This window comes from Perissodus microlepis, chromosome 18, assembly GCF_051167445.1.
Source record: "Perissodus microlepis isolate ML-2025 ecotype Zambia chromosome 18, ASM5116744v1, whole genome shotgun sequence".
Taxonomy (NCBI): Eukaryota; Metazoa; Chordata; class Actinopteri; order Cichliformes; family Cichlidae; genus Perissodus; species Perissodus microlepis.
The window spans coordinates 9052068-9071503 of NC_140478.1; the positions used below are offsets into that span (position 1 = coordinate 9052068).

Sequence of the window (19436 nt, forward strand, 5' to 3'; positions counted from 1 at the left end):
TACTTTTTTTGAGTAACGACCTGAACAGTGTAACAGCATGGCTTCATAAAGATTGTTTGTAGCTGATCGAGGGTGACTAATGTTTGACAAATCATGAAAAAGCTAAATATTTTATTTTTACCTACATTTTTTTTTAATTTTTGGGAGATGGGATTGCACGTAATAAAAGCAAAAGAACACAAAAATGCTTGCTTTTTAATGAAAGCTCAGATTGGTCGAGTCTGATTTTTAGATGTGTACTCATAAAATTCTTAAAGTCATCGGTGGTCAAAGGAAAAAAACCCACATTTTCTTACTTTGTGATGAATACATTTTTGTGCTGCTCTAGTTTTTTCTCTCTTCACACTAAGATTTGTGGCTATCCATCTGCAATTTCTGGGATTTTTCTCCCCTCATGTTCTTGTGGATTTCTATAACACAGCATGCATATTTTCAGCAGGGTTATGTGTAATAACCTTACATTGTTGTCACTTTTCCTCAGTTAATTGGTATTAGTCACTGAGTAATTAAATTCAATAGCATGCGTGGTCTCCACTTGGATGGATGATTACAAAGACAGTGCAACCCTAACATAAATCACTGTGACATGCATAGAAAGGACGCACACACACATTTTTCACTGTTTTCAAGTGCCTGAGCAATTGTTTCTCTAGACAAGTTTACCGTTGTGTGAGAGGAAATGAAAACATGTGATATAAAGCAAATGATCCCTTTAATCAAATATTTTGAATTCAGACAAGCACATACATTAGTCAAGTCCACCTCCCCATCTGTTTACATTACAGCAAACAAAACAACAATGTGCATATGTTTCTTTATATACTGAGTATTTCTTTCACATCAGAGACCTCAGAGTGGATCTATTTGTAGATGGTCCTCATTGACTTCACAGAAAAGATGACCTGATACTGTCCACTTGGCCTCCTTACTGACTCCCAAGGCTCCAATTAAAACCTTATGATTGGGCTTAAGTGTGTCAAACTAGCAGCATACAGCATCTCTTTAATGTCACATGACTTGTTGAAAGCTATGTGCAGGATGGGAGGCATGCAGTGGGCTCTATGTCATGCTTTTATGCTGAAACAGTAATGTTTCCCATCAGTTATTACAATTATTATTATTGCAAACTCATTCTTCTTCTTCTTAGACGCTTCATAAATCTTTCATCCTGTAGGCTCCACCTACTCCTTGCTGCTGTGGCAGAATCCATCTGTCAGTTCAGTTGCGCTAAAAGATTAAACTTCTGAGAGAAAATAAACTTTAACACAAATAAACTTTCCTTTTTGTGTATTTCATATGCAAAGATAAACTATTTGAAGCCTGTACAACTAGAAAACATCTGTATATTATTTTTGATTGTATTAAACATCTTTAAGATTTGGACTTTAAGCAGGATGAGTGACTGAAATGTCATTTTACATGTTTGGAGTGGAAAATCATCTAATATTGCAGTAAAAGGCATGACTAGCCATCTACATAATTTTCTGTGGTTCTTATACCACCACAGGGGATCAGAGATTTAATATCTAATGTTGTGAGTTCAGCTTTTTCTTGGTTGAGTGCCCATTGTTCAGCAGACGGTTTGTATTTCACCCTTCAGTTAATTACTTTCTCCGGGCAGAAGAGTCAACACAGTGCACCCAAAACGTGAATTTTATTCTGAAAACCCCCAAAACAAAACATACATGAAATCAAGGCATCAAATAAATGTAGGCCGTGTTTTTTGACTTAGTCTCATAAAGCAGTTGTCTCTTTTCATAAATTACCCACTATAACTTAGTGAGTCTTTAATAAAGCAGAACTCAACAAAGCGAAAAGAGGATGTTTGCTCATGACCTTGAAGCACAACTGAATGGGAGGCTCCAAAAAGCTTAAATGTTCTCTGAATAAAGCTTTTGGCAAGAAGTGACAGTTTGAGCCATCATGGGAAAGTGAATAGGCCCTTATCAATAGCAGCAAGAACCAAGAACTGCTTCAGGTTACACCCACCAGTTATAAAAGGACATGAAAGAAAAATTATCTCTCAAGTTTGCAGGAGATGTAGTGGAAAATGTCTCAGTGATGAATAAGAGAGCAACAGACTTTTACTAAGCTTTGCCTTGAAAGCACTTTACAAAGTGGGCGAACAAGATCTGTGGCTAGCAACAGGGTATTAACTATGTGAATAATTATAAAAAATAATCACTGGCATCCTCAGTTTTTTGTTAGGTGCTTAAAATTTGTATAGGCATGTTTGTCATGCCCGCCATTGCAGTGATGCCAACATTTAATAATAATCAGTGTATCTGATGCTCCCAAGATCCCCCAAACAGTCTGTGATCTGCCATGAAGTGTATCAATCCAGCGACTACCACTGTTTCCTTTTGCACTCTATTGCCAGACGGGCTTCCGTTGTGAGCCACCTTGGCAGAGAAATTCCCCATCGGTTAATATTTTATTGTATTAATGAATCTCATTTCGACCAAACTGTCAAACGAGTTTTAAAGCTGAATACACTAATTAACCTTGACAAAGTCGGGTCGAAAATTCTCACCAAGCAGAGTGGTGCATTCAGAGTCGAGCAGACCACCAGATTTTAAAACGTGTTTGTAATTTAGCTGATATTTAAATAATTTGCATCTTCAGTTAAAAGTGCAGCAAAATGAGATTCCAAAGATTGTCTTTGTGACATCACTGCAAAGGTTTCTATACTACAAACCCTGTAACTAAAAGAACAGGCGCCAGGGAACAAAACCTACCTACATTCACTAAGTATACAGAACCACCAGATGCAATAAATCTTTGCATCCAGAGGTCATGGATCAACAGGAGAAGAACAGCAAACCAATAAGGAACTGTCATGGGGGTTGTGACAGAAATTAATTGGGAACCTTTTAGAAAGACCAAGGCTGGTTCAGTGAGACTCTCAGAAAGAGGAAAAGTTGGGAAGAAGTGGTGCTTATATGATTATTTATAGAAACCTGTTGTTTTCCTATCATCTTCGAGCCTCAGTCACTGGCTTGTTGAACACTCGACCTGTATAGTCTCCAAATGCAGCATGTACTGAGAATAACCTTGCATTATACAAAGTTGCTATTCCAAGGATGATGCACTCAGTAACACAAGCAATTTGAAGGAGGCAGCCACTGTATATGAAACACATACTGCATTACATTTTTTGCAAGAGAGCTAACTATAAGGCCACTGCAGCAAGGAAACAATACAGTACAGAACAATGGAATACAATGCAGTACAAACTATTTCATTAATCTCAAGGGCAATTTGTTTGTAGCAGCTTGTTATAGACCAAATGCTGCAGTATGTCGCAAGATACAGTTACATGTAAATAACAAAGCTAAATGGGGAAAAAAATTAAATATGAAATAATCTCTGTAACAATTTGTGTGTAACTTGGCAGATGCAATGAAACGTATTAACAAATCAAATAAAAGAAAATCAAGGTGATAATATCTAAAGCTAAATGGCAATCAAGCTGTAAAAGGAATAAATTATTTAAATAATCATTTATAAGCAGGTAAAACATAACAAAACCCTCACAGCCACAGCAACAATTTGCAAGGACATTCTTTGATACTGTCTAAATGTTATTGGGTTGAGCTCTAAGCCTGTCCTGTGGGTGGTCAAACATATAATTTGGGAAGCCTGCGAGAAACGTCATGGTGGGTGGTTTCATGTGACAGTGGACTTTATTAATCAATTATCCATAGAACCCCCTGGGCTGTCTGCACTCATTTACAGTGTGTTTTATCATCAGAGAGCTGGCTGGGCCCACCGGTTACTGGGCAGCCTGCCAGATACTACAACTGCCTTAGTCTGGCTAGTTTGGCAGGACTCAAAGACAAACACTCCATGTGTTTCAGGAACCATTAGTATCAGCTCTTCCCAAGTACATCCAGACAGTTTACAATATAACAGGCCACTATATGCACATCACACCACAAACATAACCAAGTTTCTTACCGAAGCACGATCGGGAATCCCATCGGTGTGTCTGCAGGGAAAATAGGTCATGTGTGCGAAGGAAAAACAAAAGAAAGTAGCGGCTCCAAAAAAGAGGTACCACACTTTTTTGAGACCTTTTGTTTTTCCCTAACATCATCTCACTGACTGGATTACTTCATATTAGAAGTGAGGAAAAGTGAAGCCCAAATGTAAGTGAAGGATTTTTTTGGGTAAAAGAGAGAATATTTTATTGCATAAAAAAGTGCTGATAGCATCTTGCAAACATCAGGAACAACTGGAAAAGCTGGAGTGTGGACTCCAGCTTGTTGGTCTGGTAACTCAAACACTCGTCCACACTGTTCTTATTTATAAAGTGCTTTACAAACCCAAACATTACGGCTAACAGCAGGATTTTCCCGTTTGAGTGCAGCTAGCCAAACAGCAATCAGCTACTTACTGCTAAAGAGACAGACAATAAAAGTGGACAGTATAGCCTCGGTTTCTTAACATAAAACTCATTGTTGCATCCAGGGGCAGGACAAATGTGATCCCTTTCAACTGATTTTTAGTTTTATTGTGGTTATTTTCCTCTGAGTTATCGATTCTGTCATTAGTTAGCTAACATAAACTAATGTAAGTCTATTAGCTGCAATCAACCGACCAACTACATGACATCAGGACATCAGAGCGGGGCTCCATGGTGTATATTAGCCTTTATGTGTGTAGCATTTCATGTCCACTCTAATAATTTATTTAGCAACAACAAAGATAAAATGCATCATGAATGTGCAGTCGACAGAGTCCTTTGGTGCAACCTGAACTGATTGTACAAGGCAGAATGGATCCATACTTTAACGTTTTGGATGCCAAATTCTGACTGAATCTGTTGCAGCAGAAACTGAGGGCATTGGACCAGACAGCATTTTTCCAATCTTCTGGTAGTTAGCCAGTGTCCTGTTGTTAGCTGACAGGAAATAGACAAAGACATAGAAAATAGAAAAAAATCCCAAGGCACCTGATGTGGTTTTCTCCATGCCATGTTCAAAGTTACTTAAATCACCTTCCTTCCTCATTCTGATGCTTAATTTGAACTTCACAGCTGTATTTCCTCCTTGTAACTGTAGCCCTAACTGGGTGTTTCTTATACTCAAAGCTAAATTGAACATTGGAGTTTTCTCAGGAAAACGTTAGGCTTCTGAATATTGACATGCTCTGTTTTTAATCAGACTGCAATAGTGTTGAGTATCTGCTGTTAGAGCTGCTACTGGCACAGGGTGGATTGGAAATAAGGGGTAACCCATTTTACTCTCATTTGCTTGAATACAAACACAATAAAACATTTTAACTTACAGATTAATACATGTTGACATGTTTATGCTCTATACCCAAGGGCGTAGATTTGGTTTTGACATTGGTGGGGACGGATGATTCAACCACCGAACCCTGCCCTGCTTCTTATTTTTTTCCTTTTTGTCTTTGCTTCTTGATTAAAAGAAAGGAGAAATATACTTGCCTACATATGCTATTCTACATGCTTTTAAACCATTTAAAATTACAATTCATAGTTTTATATGTGAATTATATAATGTTAAATTACTATTAAACAAATGACCAAGTATTTTAGACTTTAGTTTTCTTCAGCCATATTCCATATAAAAAGTGAGACATGTCAATTCAGATTCTTTGTAAAATTACATCAGCAGCCAAACAGTTGTCATGACAATAAATACTAGTTAATCAATAGCACCAAATCATGAGTCAGTCACCTGTGACCTCGTCTCTTCACCTCTGTCTGAGCTACAACATGGCAGCGCTGCCTCTGTCACCTGATAAATAACCGTGAGACATTCCAAATACATGCAGTCACACATGTGCTTCAAATACAGTCATTGAACCACCAGGTCATCATCCAATTTCACCTGTGATCTTGTATCACCATTACTCTCTGAGCTTTGTGTTGGTTCTTCTGTCACCTGACAAATAGGACATACATGACAATAAGAATAAAATGTGTAGCTGCTTCAGTGCTTCTGTCAATTTGTGCAGATCTTGACTCATCAGTAATGTTTGTAGGGTGAGTGCATTTTTAAAACAATTTGTGCAAACTGCACTACAAGGTGGAATATTTGCAAAATCATGACTACCTCATGACATTTTGTCTCAAAAATTAACCCTATGAATATGTCAGTGCCATTAGGATGAAATTATTGTGTCACCAACATTTTAATGTTAGACATATAATTTTAACAGCCTCTGTAAACTAATATCCTGGCTTGCTCGAAGCTGTCGTTTTCTCTGACAGTTTCAATCAAAATTAGAAATGCTGCTCTGAGACTGAGAGAACTAATAGTGCTTCCTGTTGTGCAGTTAGTTTCCAAAACACGTTATTCATGGTTACATACAATTTTAGACTGATGTGGGCCAAAGCCTAGCATAGCCTGTAACGTTATTGTGACGGACACATTTCATGGGTTTACTTGGATTTAAGTGACTTGCAGGTTTCTTTGAAAAATACTTTCTTATATCCAGGTTCTTCCTTTGTGCTGCCATCCTCCAGCGCAGGCTTGCCGCTGCTAAAACTAAACAGAACTCCCTGAAAGGCACAGCCAATCACATTGGCCATATTTGTCACATGAGGTAGGACTCCAGTAGAGAACGTAATTTATCTCTTTCTGCACCGCTGGGTGAATGAGATGTTGAAAGATCGTTTTTTTTCTCTCTATCGGGTTTGTTTTTCTTTACTCGAAGAGATCAAATTATTGGTGGGGACAATTCAATAATCGCTGGATATTGGTGGGGACATGTCCCTTCCGTCCATGCCAAATCTACGCCTTTGTCTATACCAGATGGGAACCCTATTAAGTGAATGCATCAAAATCAACCAGCATCCTATTACTATCTCATTCATGCTTCCTTTAATAGGCAAATAAGACATACTTTATTTTTGAAGATAAAGCCATATGGTTTTATTACATTAAGGGACAAATCTGTGTTTGAGCAGTGCTAAACTTTTTTCCAATCCTGTTTTCTCTTTGCACTATAACTTAAGGAGCCCTTGGCAAAACACTTGGCTGAGATGCGTGGAGAGGTACTAAAAAAGTAATAAAGAGAAAGATTGAATGCATGGATTTAGGTGGGTGAATGGATACCACCACAGTTCAGTAATAATGTGGTAATTATGGGGTGGTAACAAGAAGATAATATTGTGGAAATAGGAAGGTATTACCACCTAATTACCAAAGTAATATCCAAGTGACTGTCTTTTATGAACAGTTTGTTTAACTGGATAATTACAGGTCAAAGGCTTGGAGTGGTAATGTGGTAACAAGCATGCCCATGAGGCAAAACCAATTAGTAATTGTAAAATAATATTCGGTACTAATATGATAACCTGCTGGAAGTAAAATGGCAATATTTTGCATTAGAATGTTACTGATTTGTGGTAGTGACCACAACAGAGTCATTTTCACCCTTTGGCATTTTAACAATCATATAACTGTTCAAATAACACCCATCATCTCATATTTCAAGACTTACCCTAAAATACAGTGGAACTCTGACTTACGAATACCCCGTTTCACGAAAAATTCAAGTTAGGAAGGCACTGAACGGCAATATTTTTGCCCGTGTTACGGCAAAATGCCCGAGTAATGAAATCCGCTGGCTCTGATTGGCTGAGCCTACAATGCCCACAATGCCTTCCGAATCATGTGACAACCCCTTGGCTTCCGTACTTCGCTGTTCCACTTCAACGACGTATTGTTGTTCTAGATAGCAATTAGCCTATAGCCTGTCGTTCAGCATCGCCTCAGTCAAAACGTGCGATGGGTGCTTCGTCTTACGATAATTTTCGTTTTACGAAAGACCCTCGGGAACAAATTAATTTCGTAAGTCGGGGTTCCACTGTAGGCATATTCATCATACTGTGAATTATGGGGTACGTGGGAAAAAAAGAGGGCACTATTTCTCAGTGAGTGCTCAGTTTTTAATAACTTCTTTATTTTTGTCTTACTCAATTTATTAGTGAATTCAGAAATATATTTTAACTTTACAATGTGAAATGCAATCATTTTAATCACTTGCAAGTAACAAAACCTCCTAAAACATCATCTTATACAGTTATTTTGTCAAATCTGACTTACAGTCAGAAAAATTTGATGAGACTCCTTGACTCATAGGCACATATTTGTTTTACATTATTACTCACAGCTTCTGGAACAATGTAATATTACTCAGTTATAATCACTGTTGATATAAGATCAAAGAACAAAGAACAAAGGATACTACTCACCCCATCTTCAGTCTAGCCTTGAGACTATTCAGTTAAATAATCAGACATTATGCCCTGAGACTCAGGTTTAATGAAGTCCATCATCATAATGTCAGAGACAGATTGTCTCCTGACTCTACCCAGATTTGAGATATTAAAGGTCCTTGGAACTAGTTCCCAGGACCTCAAGTAATAAAAAAACATCTTCTGCTATCTGACACACATAGTCTGAAATTCAGTATTAATAACAGCATGCAAAAAGCAATGCTTTTTAAGGTTTACTTTTTTGGTCTTTGTGCTTTTGATACTAAGAGCTAAGAAGAGATAAGAAGAGAAGAATCAAACTTGGGCTGTAGTGTAACCACTTGTGTTCTGCACTATGAACACAAGATGCATTGGAAAATACTTTCTACACACTGATCAACATTTGCAGCTTGTGTACACACGGGTGCTCGCACACACAAACTACAGCCTTTTTGGCTCCTACCTCAAAGCACACTGTGCGCTGTCGATCTTACGTGCTGCACAATAATGTTTAATATTTAGTATTTACTGTTATATTCCCATATATCATCGTGATGTTGTTTATTGTATTGCTCTCGTTTTCTTCTGCTTGTTTTCTTTTTTCTTTCTCAACAGGTGATCCAGGTGATTGATATATGTGTATATATATATAAAATATATATAAAATATATATATATATTTTTTGTCTGCTTATTTAGTTGGTTTTTGTTTTTTTGCCTTTATCCCCGTCCCTCTTCTCCGCTGTTTTTTCCCCCTCTTCCTTTCTCCCTTTTCTTTTCCTCATTCAAGTCTGTCCCGTATCTAGCAAGTGAAAATAAAAAAATAAATAAATTAAACAATAAAAGGTGAATCAAATAGACCATTACGGCAAGGCTGGGATGGTCAATTTGGTAAAGTAAATCCGTTGGGCATCTTTCCTCGCCTTTAGACAATAATTCTGATGGCAAAAGAACCAAACGGGACAGGCAAAAAAAATAACAAAAAAACATTTGCAGCTTGGAAAGAATAGATAATAATAATTTATTGTAAAAAATCGATCTTTCTATGCTCGTCATTAGGGATGGGTATTGATAAGATTTTCACGATTCCAATTCCATTTTCGATTCTGTTTAACGATTCGATTCTTTATCAATTCTCTTATCGATTCTTTTTTTAAAAAAAAGGAGAACACTAAGGTCGATTAGCTTAGAACTTTGTTTTATATCTTCTCTTTGAACAAGATAGAAATTTAGGAGTAACATGGCCTTACAAACCCAACAGTGACATCTTAAGAGATCCAGCCTATGGCTCTTCCATGGGGTGTCACAAGGTCCCCAGGAAAAAAAATTGTAAATGTAAAATAATAAAATAAATATTCTTCTGTAGCAATAACAAAGTATAACATAAATTATTCTGTAGCAATTACACAAGAATATCCAGTAATGTCCCTGCCTACAATTAAACACATTCACTTACCGAAAATCGGGGGCATCTGCTGTGGCAAATAGGTGCAAGCCTTTTACCACAAACTTAGTCACTGCTCGGTGACATTCGTCTATCCTGGCCTGAAAGGAGACGCTACCGGTAGACTGCAGCGAGAACTGCCAGCATCTGAGCCAGCCAGACTCTGTCTGTCTCTCTCATCATGGTCACCTAAATGCACAGTAATAGCAGGTTTTGATTCACGAGTCCGGAGCGGAATTAAAAACACGACATTCATTTAAGGTTATCGCGTGTTTTGTGAGCAAATGCTTTTGCATATTCGTAGTGTTTCCTCCCTTAAATGAAATATCTACTTTGCAAGTATTGCAAGTTGCCCTGTTGTTATCCGTTCTCGAAAAGTATAACCAAACTTTTGAGCGTTTGAGCCGCCATGTTTCCTGCCAGGTAAATGACGCTCCGCAACGTGGTGACGTCATTCGGGGCGACTGGAATCAAGAAGGGAATCGTTTGCAAAAATGGCAAACAATTCCAAGGAATTGAAATAGTGGGAACCGGTTCTCAACAAGAACCGGTTTTCGATACCCATCCCTACTCGTCATTTTATAGTTTAAACACTGAAAAACACTGAAGTCTCTTGAATCACTGTTTAAACACTTTTTAAAGCAGCCGAAGGTTTTATCAGCTATAATTAACATCTCATGTTAGCTTTTTTCTTTTACAATAAATGTCTATACACTGGTGGTGCTCTAAGAGCTTCACCACAAAATGAATGTAGCTTAAATCTCCTCTAGGCTCAGGGTTATGCAGGCAATAAGCTTTTTAGACCGAGAGCTCACAGTCAACATTTTCATTTGAATATGGGTTTTGAACTAGTAACAAAAAATGACGCCAGCCCTCAAACTACATTAAATAGCTCTATATGCACCCATAACATCCCCTGAACAGCTAATGACAAATCATTGCTTAACATATACATACATGAGACATTACTGATGTCCTGTCTTCTTTAACCCATAACAGCCCAGACCCATTTTTACTGTCAGGAAAACTATGGGTGAGTCAGTTTTGAAACTTTAACAGAAACTTTCCTCAGTGTGTAAAGGGGCAGTGACACCTGCGTTACTGTTGGAGCCTATGGATTATTTTCGCTGGTGACTGTACAGGGTTTTCCTCCCCAGGATTTCGCCTCTCTGTTTCTTCGGGTCGCCTCGTCTGGTTCGTTTCCTTCTGGAGGTTTTGGCAAACAGTACCAAATCGAGTGCGCTACCAGTGTGTGTTTCTTCACCTGCACGTCCTGGCTCCGCGTTCCCATTCACATTCTGTTGTAAATACACTGTCCCTGAAAATTCGCCCTTCACTGTAAATAAATTTCCTTCATTGCAACTCTGTGCCTCCGTGCGTTCTACTGTCTGAGTCCATCCGAACATTGCAGTTGATATTGCAGCATAGTTTGCTGAAAGAGCCCATTGTCATTTCAGAATACCCTGCCATGAAATATACATGGTGTGCAGCAATATTTATGTGATACAGCTTAATGTGTCACATGAACTCCAAAACCAACCCATATGGAAAAGATTTATATTAATCTTATAAAGTTTGTATCTGTCTTGTGTGAAACTTGTATGAAAAGCATACAAGAGTGAAAACACATATAAGATCCCTTGAAAAATTATATGAATGAAACTTGTATGTTTTGGATAGTCTGTGTTCTCTCTGTCCAGTAGAAGAATAAAAGAATCGGGGTTCAATATTTACTAAAACAATATATGAAAGTAATGAGAAAGTGGCCACTTTCATGAGTAAATCATATAAGCTTTATATGATTCATTATATGATGTAGACCACATCTTATGCAAGTCTTTTATAAGTGTTTTCCATTTCTTCTCCATATGGGAAAGCTTTCCCAGCAGAACATTTCCCACAGTATTACACTACCTTGGTCTGCCTAACTACTTCCAGTAGTGCATCCTGCTGCCATCTCGTCCTCTTGTAAATAATGCACATACACTCAGCTGTCAACATAATGGAAAAGAAAATGTGTTCTTCAGCCTTCAACCCTCCTTCAAGGAATCATCGTGCATCAGTATCAGTGAGTCTTGGGTGCTCATGACCCTGTTGCTGGTTTACTTGTTTTCCTTCTTTAGCTCGCTTTTGGGAAAAATTCACAACAATCACTATTTTGGAAATGCTAGTAGTCCAGTTGTCCAACCATCAGAAGCTGACCAAGAAAAATGGGCACACTTACCATTTTCTCTTGTTTGTAAGTTATTTCCAGGTTGGACTTAAAAAAATGTTGATTGTTGCTGCCCAATAATTCCTACACACTGACAGATTGGTAATGATAAAATCAATGTTTTTCACCTCACATGTCATTGCTGTCATTGTTGTAGCCAACAGGTGTATGCTGTATGCAGTAGCAAAAGTGGCTCCACATCATATACAGTTTAAACATTTACTGACAACACAGCTTTGATGCATACTGTAATCTTTGCATTTCAAGAACGGAGAAATTTTAAATTTCTTAGCAAAAAACCCAAAAACCAAGATGCTGACAAATACATGGAAAACATGATATGATAAAGCAAATTATTTCCATTTAACTTATATGAGTTGCTTGCAATGGAGTGCTTTGAAGACACTTTGGAGCACATTGTCAGATGTGATACTGATTATTGAACTGCAAAACTCTGCAGAATGACTCTTGAGAAAATAAATATATCAGCTACTGTGAAGATTATGAGCCAAGCTGATTTGTTTCCAAACTTTGCAGATAGCATGCTTATGAACAATAAACTAAACTCGTAGTTATCTGAATCTTCTACTAACATTTTAGGATGTTACCTCTTTCCTCTAAATACACATTTAAAACTCTAACAAAACACAGCATGAATATAAAATTCGAGGTATACAAGTGCTAAATATTTAACATTGCTAGATGCTGCATTTCATCAAACTCCTTTACATTAGACTGCACATTCATAGCCATTACTGAATGTACAGAGATTTCCAACTTGCAGTTACAGTATTTCTTTCCAAAGTCTATCTCCCTGAAAAAAATCCAAACACCCCCAGCATACTAGCAATGTTAAATGTACAATTAACTTTTTATTAAGACATTTAATTGTGAATGCTACTCCTTCTCTTTATCCAATTTAACATCTTGACTTATTGCACTTGTTTGATTTTTTTCTTGTAACTGTTATGGCCGCTACTATTGCTGGTTTAAAGACTTAACTCTATAGTTTTCTATAGAGTTTGCCACTCTATGGTGGTAAAGTTATTACCACTTCCATTTAAGTTTGCACCTCTGTCGTTTCTCAGGTACTTTTATTGCATTACACTTTCTTGTGTTTCTGTGTACTTTTAAAACTTTGTTTTATTTGTGCAAGTGCTGCAAAAGCAATCCCCTTGCACAGATTATTAAAGTTATCTCATTCTGAAGGACTTCAAAAAGCTTGCAGTCATAAGTGGCTGGTGTTCTTCAATTTCACTTCACTTTGTAACTGCTGTCAGTAACAATCAGTACAGACCAATCATAGCCCTTCCCCAGCACTCCTGAACACGCTATTGTTATGACATTTTAAGAGAATGAGATATTGCACAAAATGATCCTTAGAATTCCTCTTTTATTACATTCTGACTCCAAAACTCTGATAAGAGCATCCTTTAAATGTGCTTTCTAAGAAAGGATCATGAGTGTTTCTTTTCTCAGTAAAAAATACAAACTCCCAGCTTCTGTAGATTTACTGTCATCTCTGATAGTTGCTCACATTTTCCAGAGACAGCCCTTTCTTACTGATTTATCATCTGTACTAGGCAGGCCAGCGTTAATGCTGGAGTCACGTTAAATCCACCTGGACTGGCAGACCGCCGCTTTTTAAGTCTCAGTAAAACCACCTCTTTCATTTTCACTGATCTCCTGGATGGGGACCTTAGGGTTTTATGATTATATAACCAATTGTCAGCCATCACGGTGAGCCACTAGTGAGACTACAACAGGTTTATTGTCTGAAGAAGGGGCTTTTGTGAGCTCGATAGTAGGTTCACATGAGAGCCCCAGTTGGGGGACTGTAGCAGCTGGTTGACCCAATGAGGCTACCATAAATAGGAATTCGTTAGTACGGCGGGGACCAGTTCCTGCTACTCCCCTCATGGCCTTGGTGGGGACCTTGGAGGAACTCTTTAAGCTGGAGCCTCGTCGAGGAGCTTCACACTGCAGCAGGGCTTGGAAGCACCTGTAAAACTGAGGCAAGCATACAGCACAAACATATGGTCAAGCTTCTTTTAAACTACACAGTTATATGCAAGAGACCACAGAGGACAAAACTTTATGAACTAAATACTTAGTTCTAATGTTTCTAAGCTGCATTTTATACCTTTTTCTAATATTGCTTTAAGGACAATACCAGCTTGATGCATTTTTAGCAAGGTTGCTGCTTCTTCAAGATGGAAGTTTATAGTGACTCATAATCTTTATTTTCTTAGTCTCACTCTTCTCTCTCTTATTTATGAGTGTGAGCCATCACTGTATTTTCAATGTAATAACTGATTTAGGTTATTTGTGCAAAGGATCATCGGCGTAACTTTGTGCTGAACATCAAGATCTCTGTCTAAATAAGTAAATAAATCTGGGTAAATTCCCAGATGATTAAACATGCAACTATTTTACTGGTAATAACCAGTGATGGGAATAACGGCGTTACTTTTTTCAGTAACGAGTAATCTAACTAATTACTATTTCTATCGTTACAACGCCGTTACAGTTACTAACAAGAAAATGCGGTCGCGTTACTATTTTTCAGCAAACAGACGGTTGAAGCTGTCTTCAGCTTACCGCACCTTCAGTTGCACGGAAGTAGCTGACTATGTAAGTAATCTGGGCGCTACAGCTATAAACAGCTGGGCGCGGTCTGGCAGACAGCAATCACTTTCTGCCCGACGATCACTTTTTGGCACAACACCCGGAGCTAAGGGGGCAAAACAAACGCATGAGTGCTGCTGTTTGACTGAGAAAGAATAAAGTAGTCGTGGTAAGCCAATCACATGAGCACGTCAAGATGACAAGAAACAAGGTCATATATACCAGTTTTTAAATTGTGCTGATAGGCCACGTAAAGCCAGAGTCATGATAAACAATATATACGCGGCGTTTTTTTCCTGAATAGTTTCGTCACGTTTGCTGTCTAAGGACAGCGCAGCAAGCACTCTCTGCTTATGACCAAGAAATGAAAAAACAAAAAACACCCCTTTCGTGTTGGTGGAAAAATGATACACCTCCTGCTGTCAGACCTGCAGGTCTGACGGGGGGGGGGGGAATTACGCCCCTGCAAAGGATGGCAAGTGGAGGGTGTATCCAGGTTCTACTGTGTTACCTCTGCTGTGCTGTGAAAAATGACTTTGTTGCCAATCAGATGCTCTCCAGATGGCTTTGCATGATGGATTACAGTCTGGTGGTATTTTAATTCTGTCGACTTTGACAAGATCCCCAACAAAGCCTCCACCGTGTTTTACAGATGGCTGTAGACTGTCACTGCTGGATCTCTCTCCTGACCTCTACATATGGCTGTTTATTTAAATTAACAATTTCAAATGTGGATTCATCACTCCATAAGACCTGTTGCCACTGATTCTCACACAAGTTATTGTGTGATTTGGCATACCTCATCCTTACTTAGAAATGGCTTGACAGCTACCCTTCCACCTTCTTTTTTTGGGGCTACCATTTCTTCTTTCACCCCACTTGTTCAATCTCCTCTAATATATAACACTATATTAGATTTATTATATTCTGGCTTTGAGAATTACCTTGTTAGTGCAAAAATACTATTTTATTCCTGTGAAACTCTATCATCTTTAGCATTTTTCATAGATTAAAACTTAGTAAATTACTTCTCTAGAAAGCCAACTATTACTTGAGCTTCTGGCTTCCAGTCTGGTTGATTGGAAGCAAATTATGAAGAAATAAAAGGGGTGTGTTGTATTTTAAAAGAAATGTTTAAATTTAAATGTGAGTTCAGTGCTTACTGTTCACACACACAAAAAAAGGGGTGAGAAAATGGGCTTATTTTGTATATGTATTCTCATACGTGGTTATTCCAAATGTTCCCAATTAGGTTCTCAATGTGTGTTGTGCAGTGCCACAAATCATTTAGCACTTTTAACAACATGAAAGTTGTGCCAGTTAAAACAGAAAGTGCACTCCATGCTGAAGCCAAACCTGCTAAATGCCAAATCCAAAAAGTTTAATCATTTCATTAAAAGTTTGTACAGCAGGGGAAGCAAAAGGTGCTAAAAGAAAAAACAAGAAGAAAAAGAAAACCTTTTTTTCAGCACAAGGCTTCATTCAAGTGGCCTTTCAAAACCATGGATTTCTTCCTGAAGGCAATGCCCTCTTTTTCAGATTTACACACACACACACACACACACACACACACACACACACACACACACACACACACACACACACACAAATAATCACATTATTAAGTTTATTCTGCTTTTACCACTTACATTTGTGTTTGTGGTCTAGCCTCCGTTCACCGGCCAGCTTCCCCAGCCTTTGGGGTTTACCCTAAAAACTGTGGCACAGGTCATTGTCTTGCATTTCTGAAAGCGTTGGCTGTTTGATCTAATGAGGAAAATGTGAATGTGTAGCAAATAGAATGAATTTGATTTTTTTGTTTTAGTTTTAGGGAAAATAAAATTCTATCATGCTGCTCTGAATAATTGACTTTTTGCATTAACCTTATTCGGTGTAGGAATAATGTCCCATTAGTTTTGGAGCAGCACTGGCATCCACAATCATTATCTCCATTGTTCTTAATGCTGCAGAGTCAGCTTTGGATAAACATAACAACCCTCTGGAGATGAGAAATTGAGGACCTGTGGTGTCGCTCGGTCTCCGTATAACAAAATAGGCTGTAAGGGAAGAGGACGCTGACTCTGTAACTCTGAACATGAACTGTGTTAAATTAATGAAGCAGGAAACAAAGATAGGGTTCATGCTGCGTTCACTGAGCTATTGGTAAGCTACTGCACTTTAGTTCCAGAAAAAGGCTGACTCTAGGCTGAGACCTGCCCTGCAGATCTACAAACAGAGGTGATCCCCTACTGTGTGCTGCTACAGAAAAACAAGGACTTTAGGCATAGCAGAACACATCCGAGCCCTCCTTGTACCAGGAAAATTACAGTCCCACTGCTGGAGAAATGGTGACTGATCTTTAGCATTAGGAAGGGGTACAATTATGTACTCATCATGTAGGTGCAAGGCTATTAAAGAAACAAAACAATCATTGGGGAAACGCTGCAAAAACTCCCAACAAACTCTGACATGGTGACGACAGGGTTGTGTCCACCTGGTGGACCCTAATAACATACATTTATCACTTTTTTGGACCTGCTTTAATCAGCAGTTTCTTCTATTTTGTGACAGAGATGTGTTCGATGTGAGCTGTGACAAATGAAAATGTCTCTGAAGTGGTGGGAGGCAAAGATCTCAGCACCTTTGCCTCTTAATTTTGCAGCTCCTGCAGTACACTGTTATTACCAGCTCCATTACTGCAACTTCAGATGTTCAGCACCTTGTTTGTGAAGGCTATAAGCATCATTGTTCTAATTCCACGAACCTAATATCCTTTGGAATTCAATCCATATTTGATGATGTATATCATATATTCACTGCCATACACTCTGCCCCAGAGTAGGAGACAGTAGGAGACAGTGCATTTATATCTTTAGTTTGAGAGATAATGGAGTGTTACCTTTCTATATGAGTGTGAGAGATCCAGACTTGCACTATTGCAAACTGGAATTAACATGCTTGTTTTTTTTAAATCAGCTGTTTTATATGGTGGATGTTTTAGACATGTACTTCTATTCTTTCTTCTGCATAATGCCAGGAGGAGCCAGTCAGAAGACTTAAAGACTTAATTTAGAGCGGGGAAGACCTTAAAGAAGAACTAAAACAGCTTGATTCAGACTGTGGATGAATTGTAGGACTGCACAAAGGCCTAATATGAGATAAATAAGGTTTATTTTGAACTCAAAATCATTCATATAATAAAGTCACTTTAAAGGTTGTAACATGGGATGTAAAAACTTATAAGTTATTGAAAAAATCGATAATCCTAAGATTCCACAGATACATAAAACATTAGCGAAATATTTTTGCAGAGTGTTGTTCAGTCTAATTAATTAACAGATAGTCCTTGATTAGGACATTTTGAAGGACCTCTCAGTTCTTCATTCATTTCCCAGCAACTACTCAGAGTGGGAAATAATTACAAAAGTACTGTTTAACATAATCATGGATTTTGCACTGTTAGGTTCTGCACTGTAGTGTCACTGCTCTTCACAAGTAAATGGGATGATTGCAGGGCTTCACCTGAGCTCACGCTTCGGAATTATCACCAATACGTTCCAGTGCTTCTCAGCATATTAGCTTAATGGGCAATGACAAACACGCACTGTGCAAAAAGCTGGATGCATGATTGAAGTTGCAGAAGAGCTTTACAATATAAAAAGCAATCATAACTGCATTTCTTTGTAATCAAAATAAAGACATAAAGCTTTTATTAAATCAGCTGGTCTGTAAACATCACTTGGTGGATCCAATCAAATAAGCAGGAAATAAATCAACTATAACTTAAATGGATAAAAGCATTTTAATCTTACAGTTGATCATGGCCTCTTCATCAACAGTAACATCATGCAGTAAATTGTATTATCTGCAAGATCAATACAAAAATGAATAAAGATAAAGTTAGGTTAAGTACTTTTGGACCGAATTCTGTAAGACTAGCTTTAAACTAACAAACAGCAAACTGCCTTAAAGTAAACGGAACTCCTCTAACTGATAACATTATCTCTCTGAACCATTACTGGTCTACACTTCCACAAATACTGTATTCTCACCAGCACCAAGAGTCAGAATACATCACAGTTTGTGAAAAGAAAGGACAGGCTGTCTCCAAGGTACAGAGGGAAAGCATTGAAATGTATACACCTTCTGTCAGGATATAATAAATAGTGAATGGACCTCTGGATACATTTTTAAATCCAAGAAACAGAACTGGAAGTCTCGAGATTGTGATTTCATGCAGATTTAGCTGTTTTACATCAACCTCTTAATAAAAAAATAAATAAAGAAAAATAAAGTGTTATTCAGCATAAACCTGGGTATTTCTTGCACATAGACGGATAGAAAGATTCTGAATAATAAGGCCTCAGCAGCAAGTTAAAAATGTAACAATGGATTCAAGGTATACTGGTTTATTTTCAATTCTACGCATTTCTATCCACATCTGTAACATATTCTCCACACAACGGCTGGCATTAAACTCCAATTTAGTCCTCCTCCTGAGTTCGTGTTAATGTGGACTCTGAAGATGCCACTCTTGAGTAAACGTAGTATACTTAGTATACTTTCTGAGTTTCATGTATACTTATAGTCTACTACATTTTCTCATGGGTGCAAAATACAGTGAAACTTTTTCTCAGCATGTGCTTAGATTTAAGGCATCACAGCAGTGAAATCGCACATGTGGCATGTGGAAAGAGACAAAAAGGTCGAGTGTACACAGATAATTAGTTCAAAAGTCATTTATTGATTGAATTAGATTCACGACAGTAGCATGTTACGTGACCCAGACATGTGTTTGTGTAATTGAAAGCATGTGTACAGAATAACACAGATTGTATCTTGACCATTTTTTAACCACTGATCATTAGAGACCAAAAAATGGCTTCTATTAAGTGTTATTTGTGGAGCCAAAACGCA

General features: G+C 38.0%; 1 protein-coding gene across 1 annotated transcript in view; it reads right to left on the reverse strand.

Annotated features, from left to right (window-relative positions):
• Nucleotides 1-695: 695 nt before the first annotated feature.
• The window catches only part of LOC146367226 (vertebrate ancient opsin-like), a 79073-nt gene continuing 60332 nt past the window's right edge, over nucleotides 696-19436 (reverse strand). Inside the window, exon 4 of the mRNA XM_084911710.1 lies at nucleotides 696-13901. Within this exon, the coding sequence (XP_084767836.1) occupies nucleotides 13620-13901 (282 nt within the window). The 3' untranslated portion in view covers nucleotides 696-13619. The remainder of the gene's footprint in view (nucleotides 13902-19436) is intronic.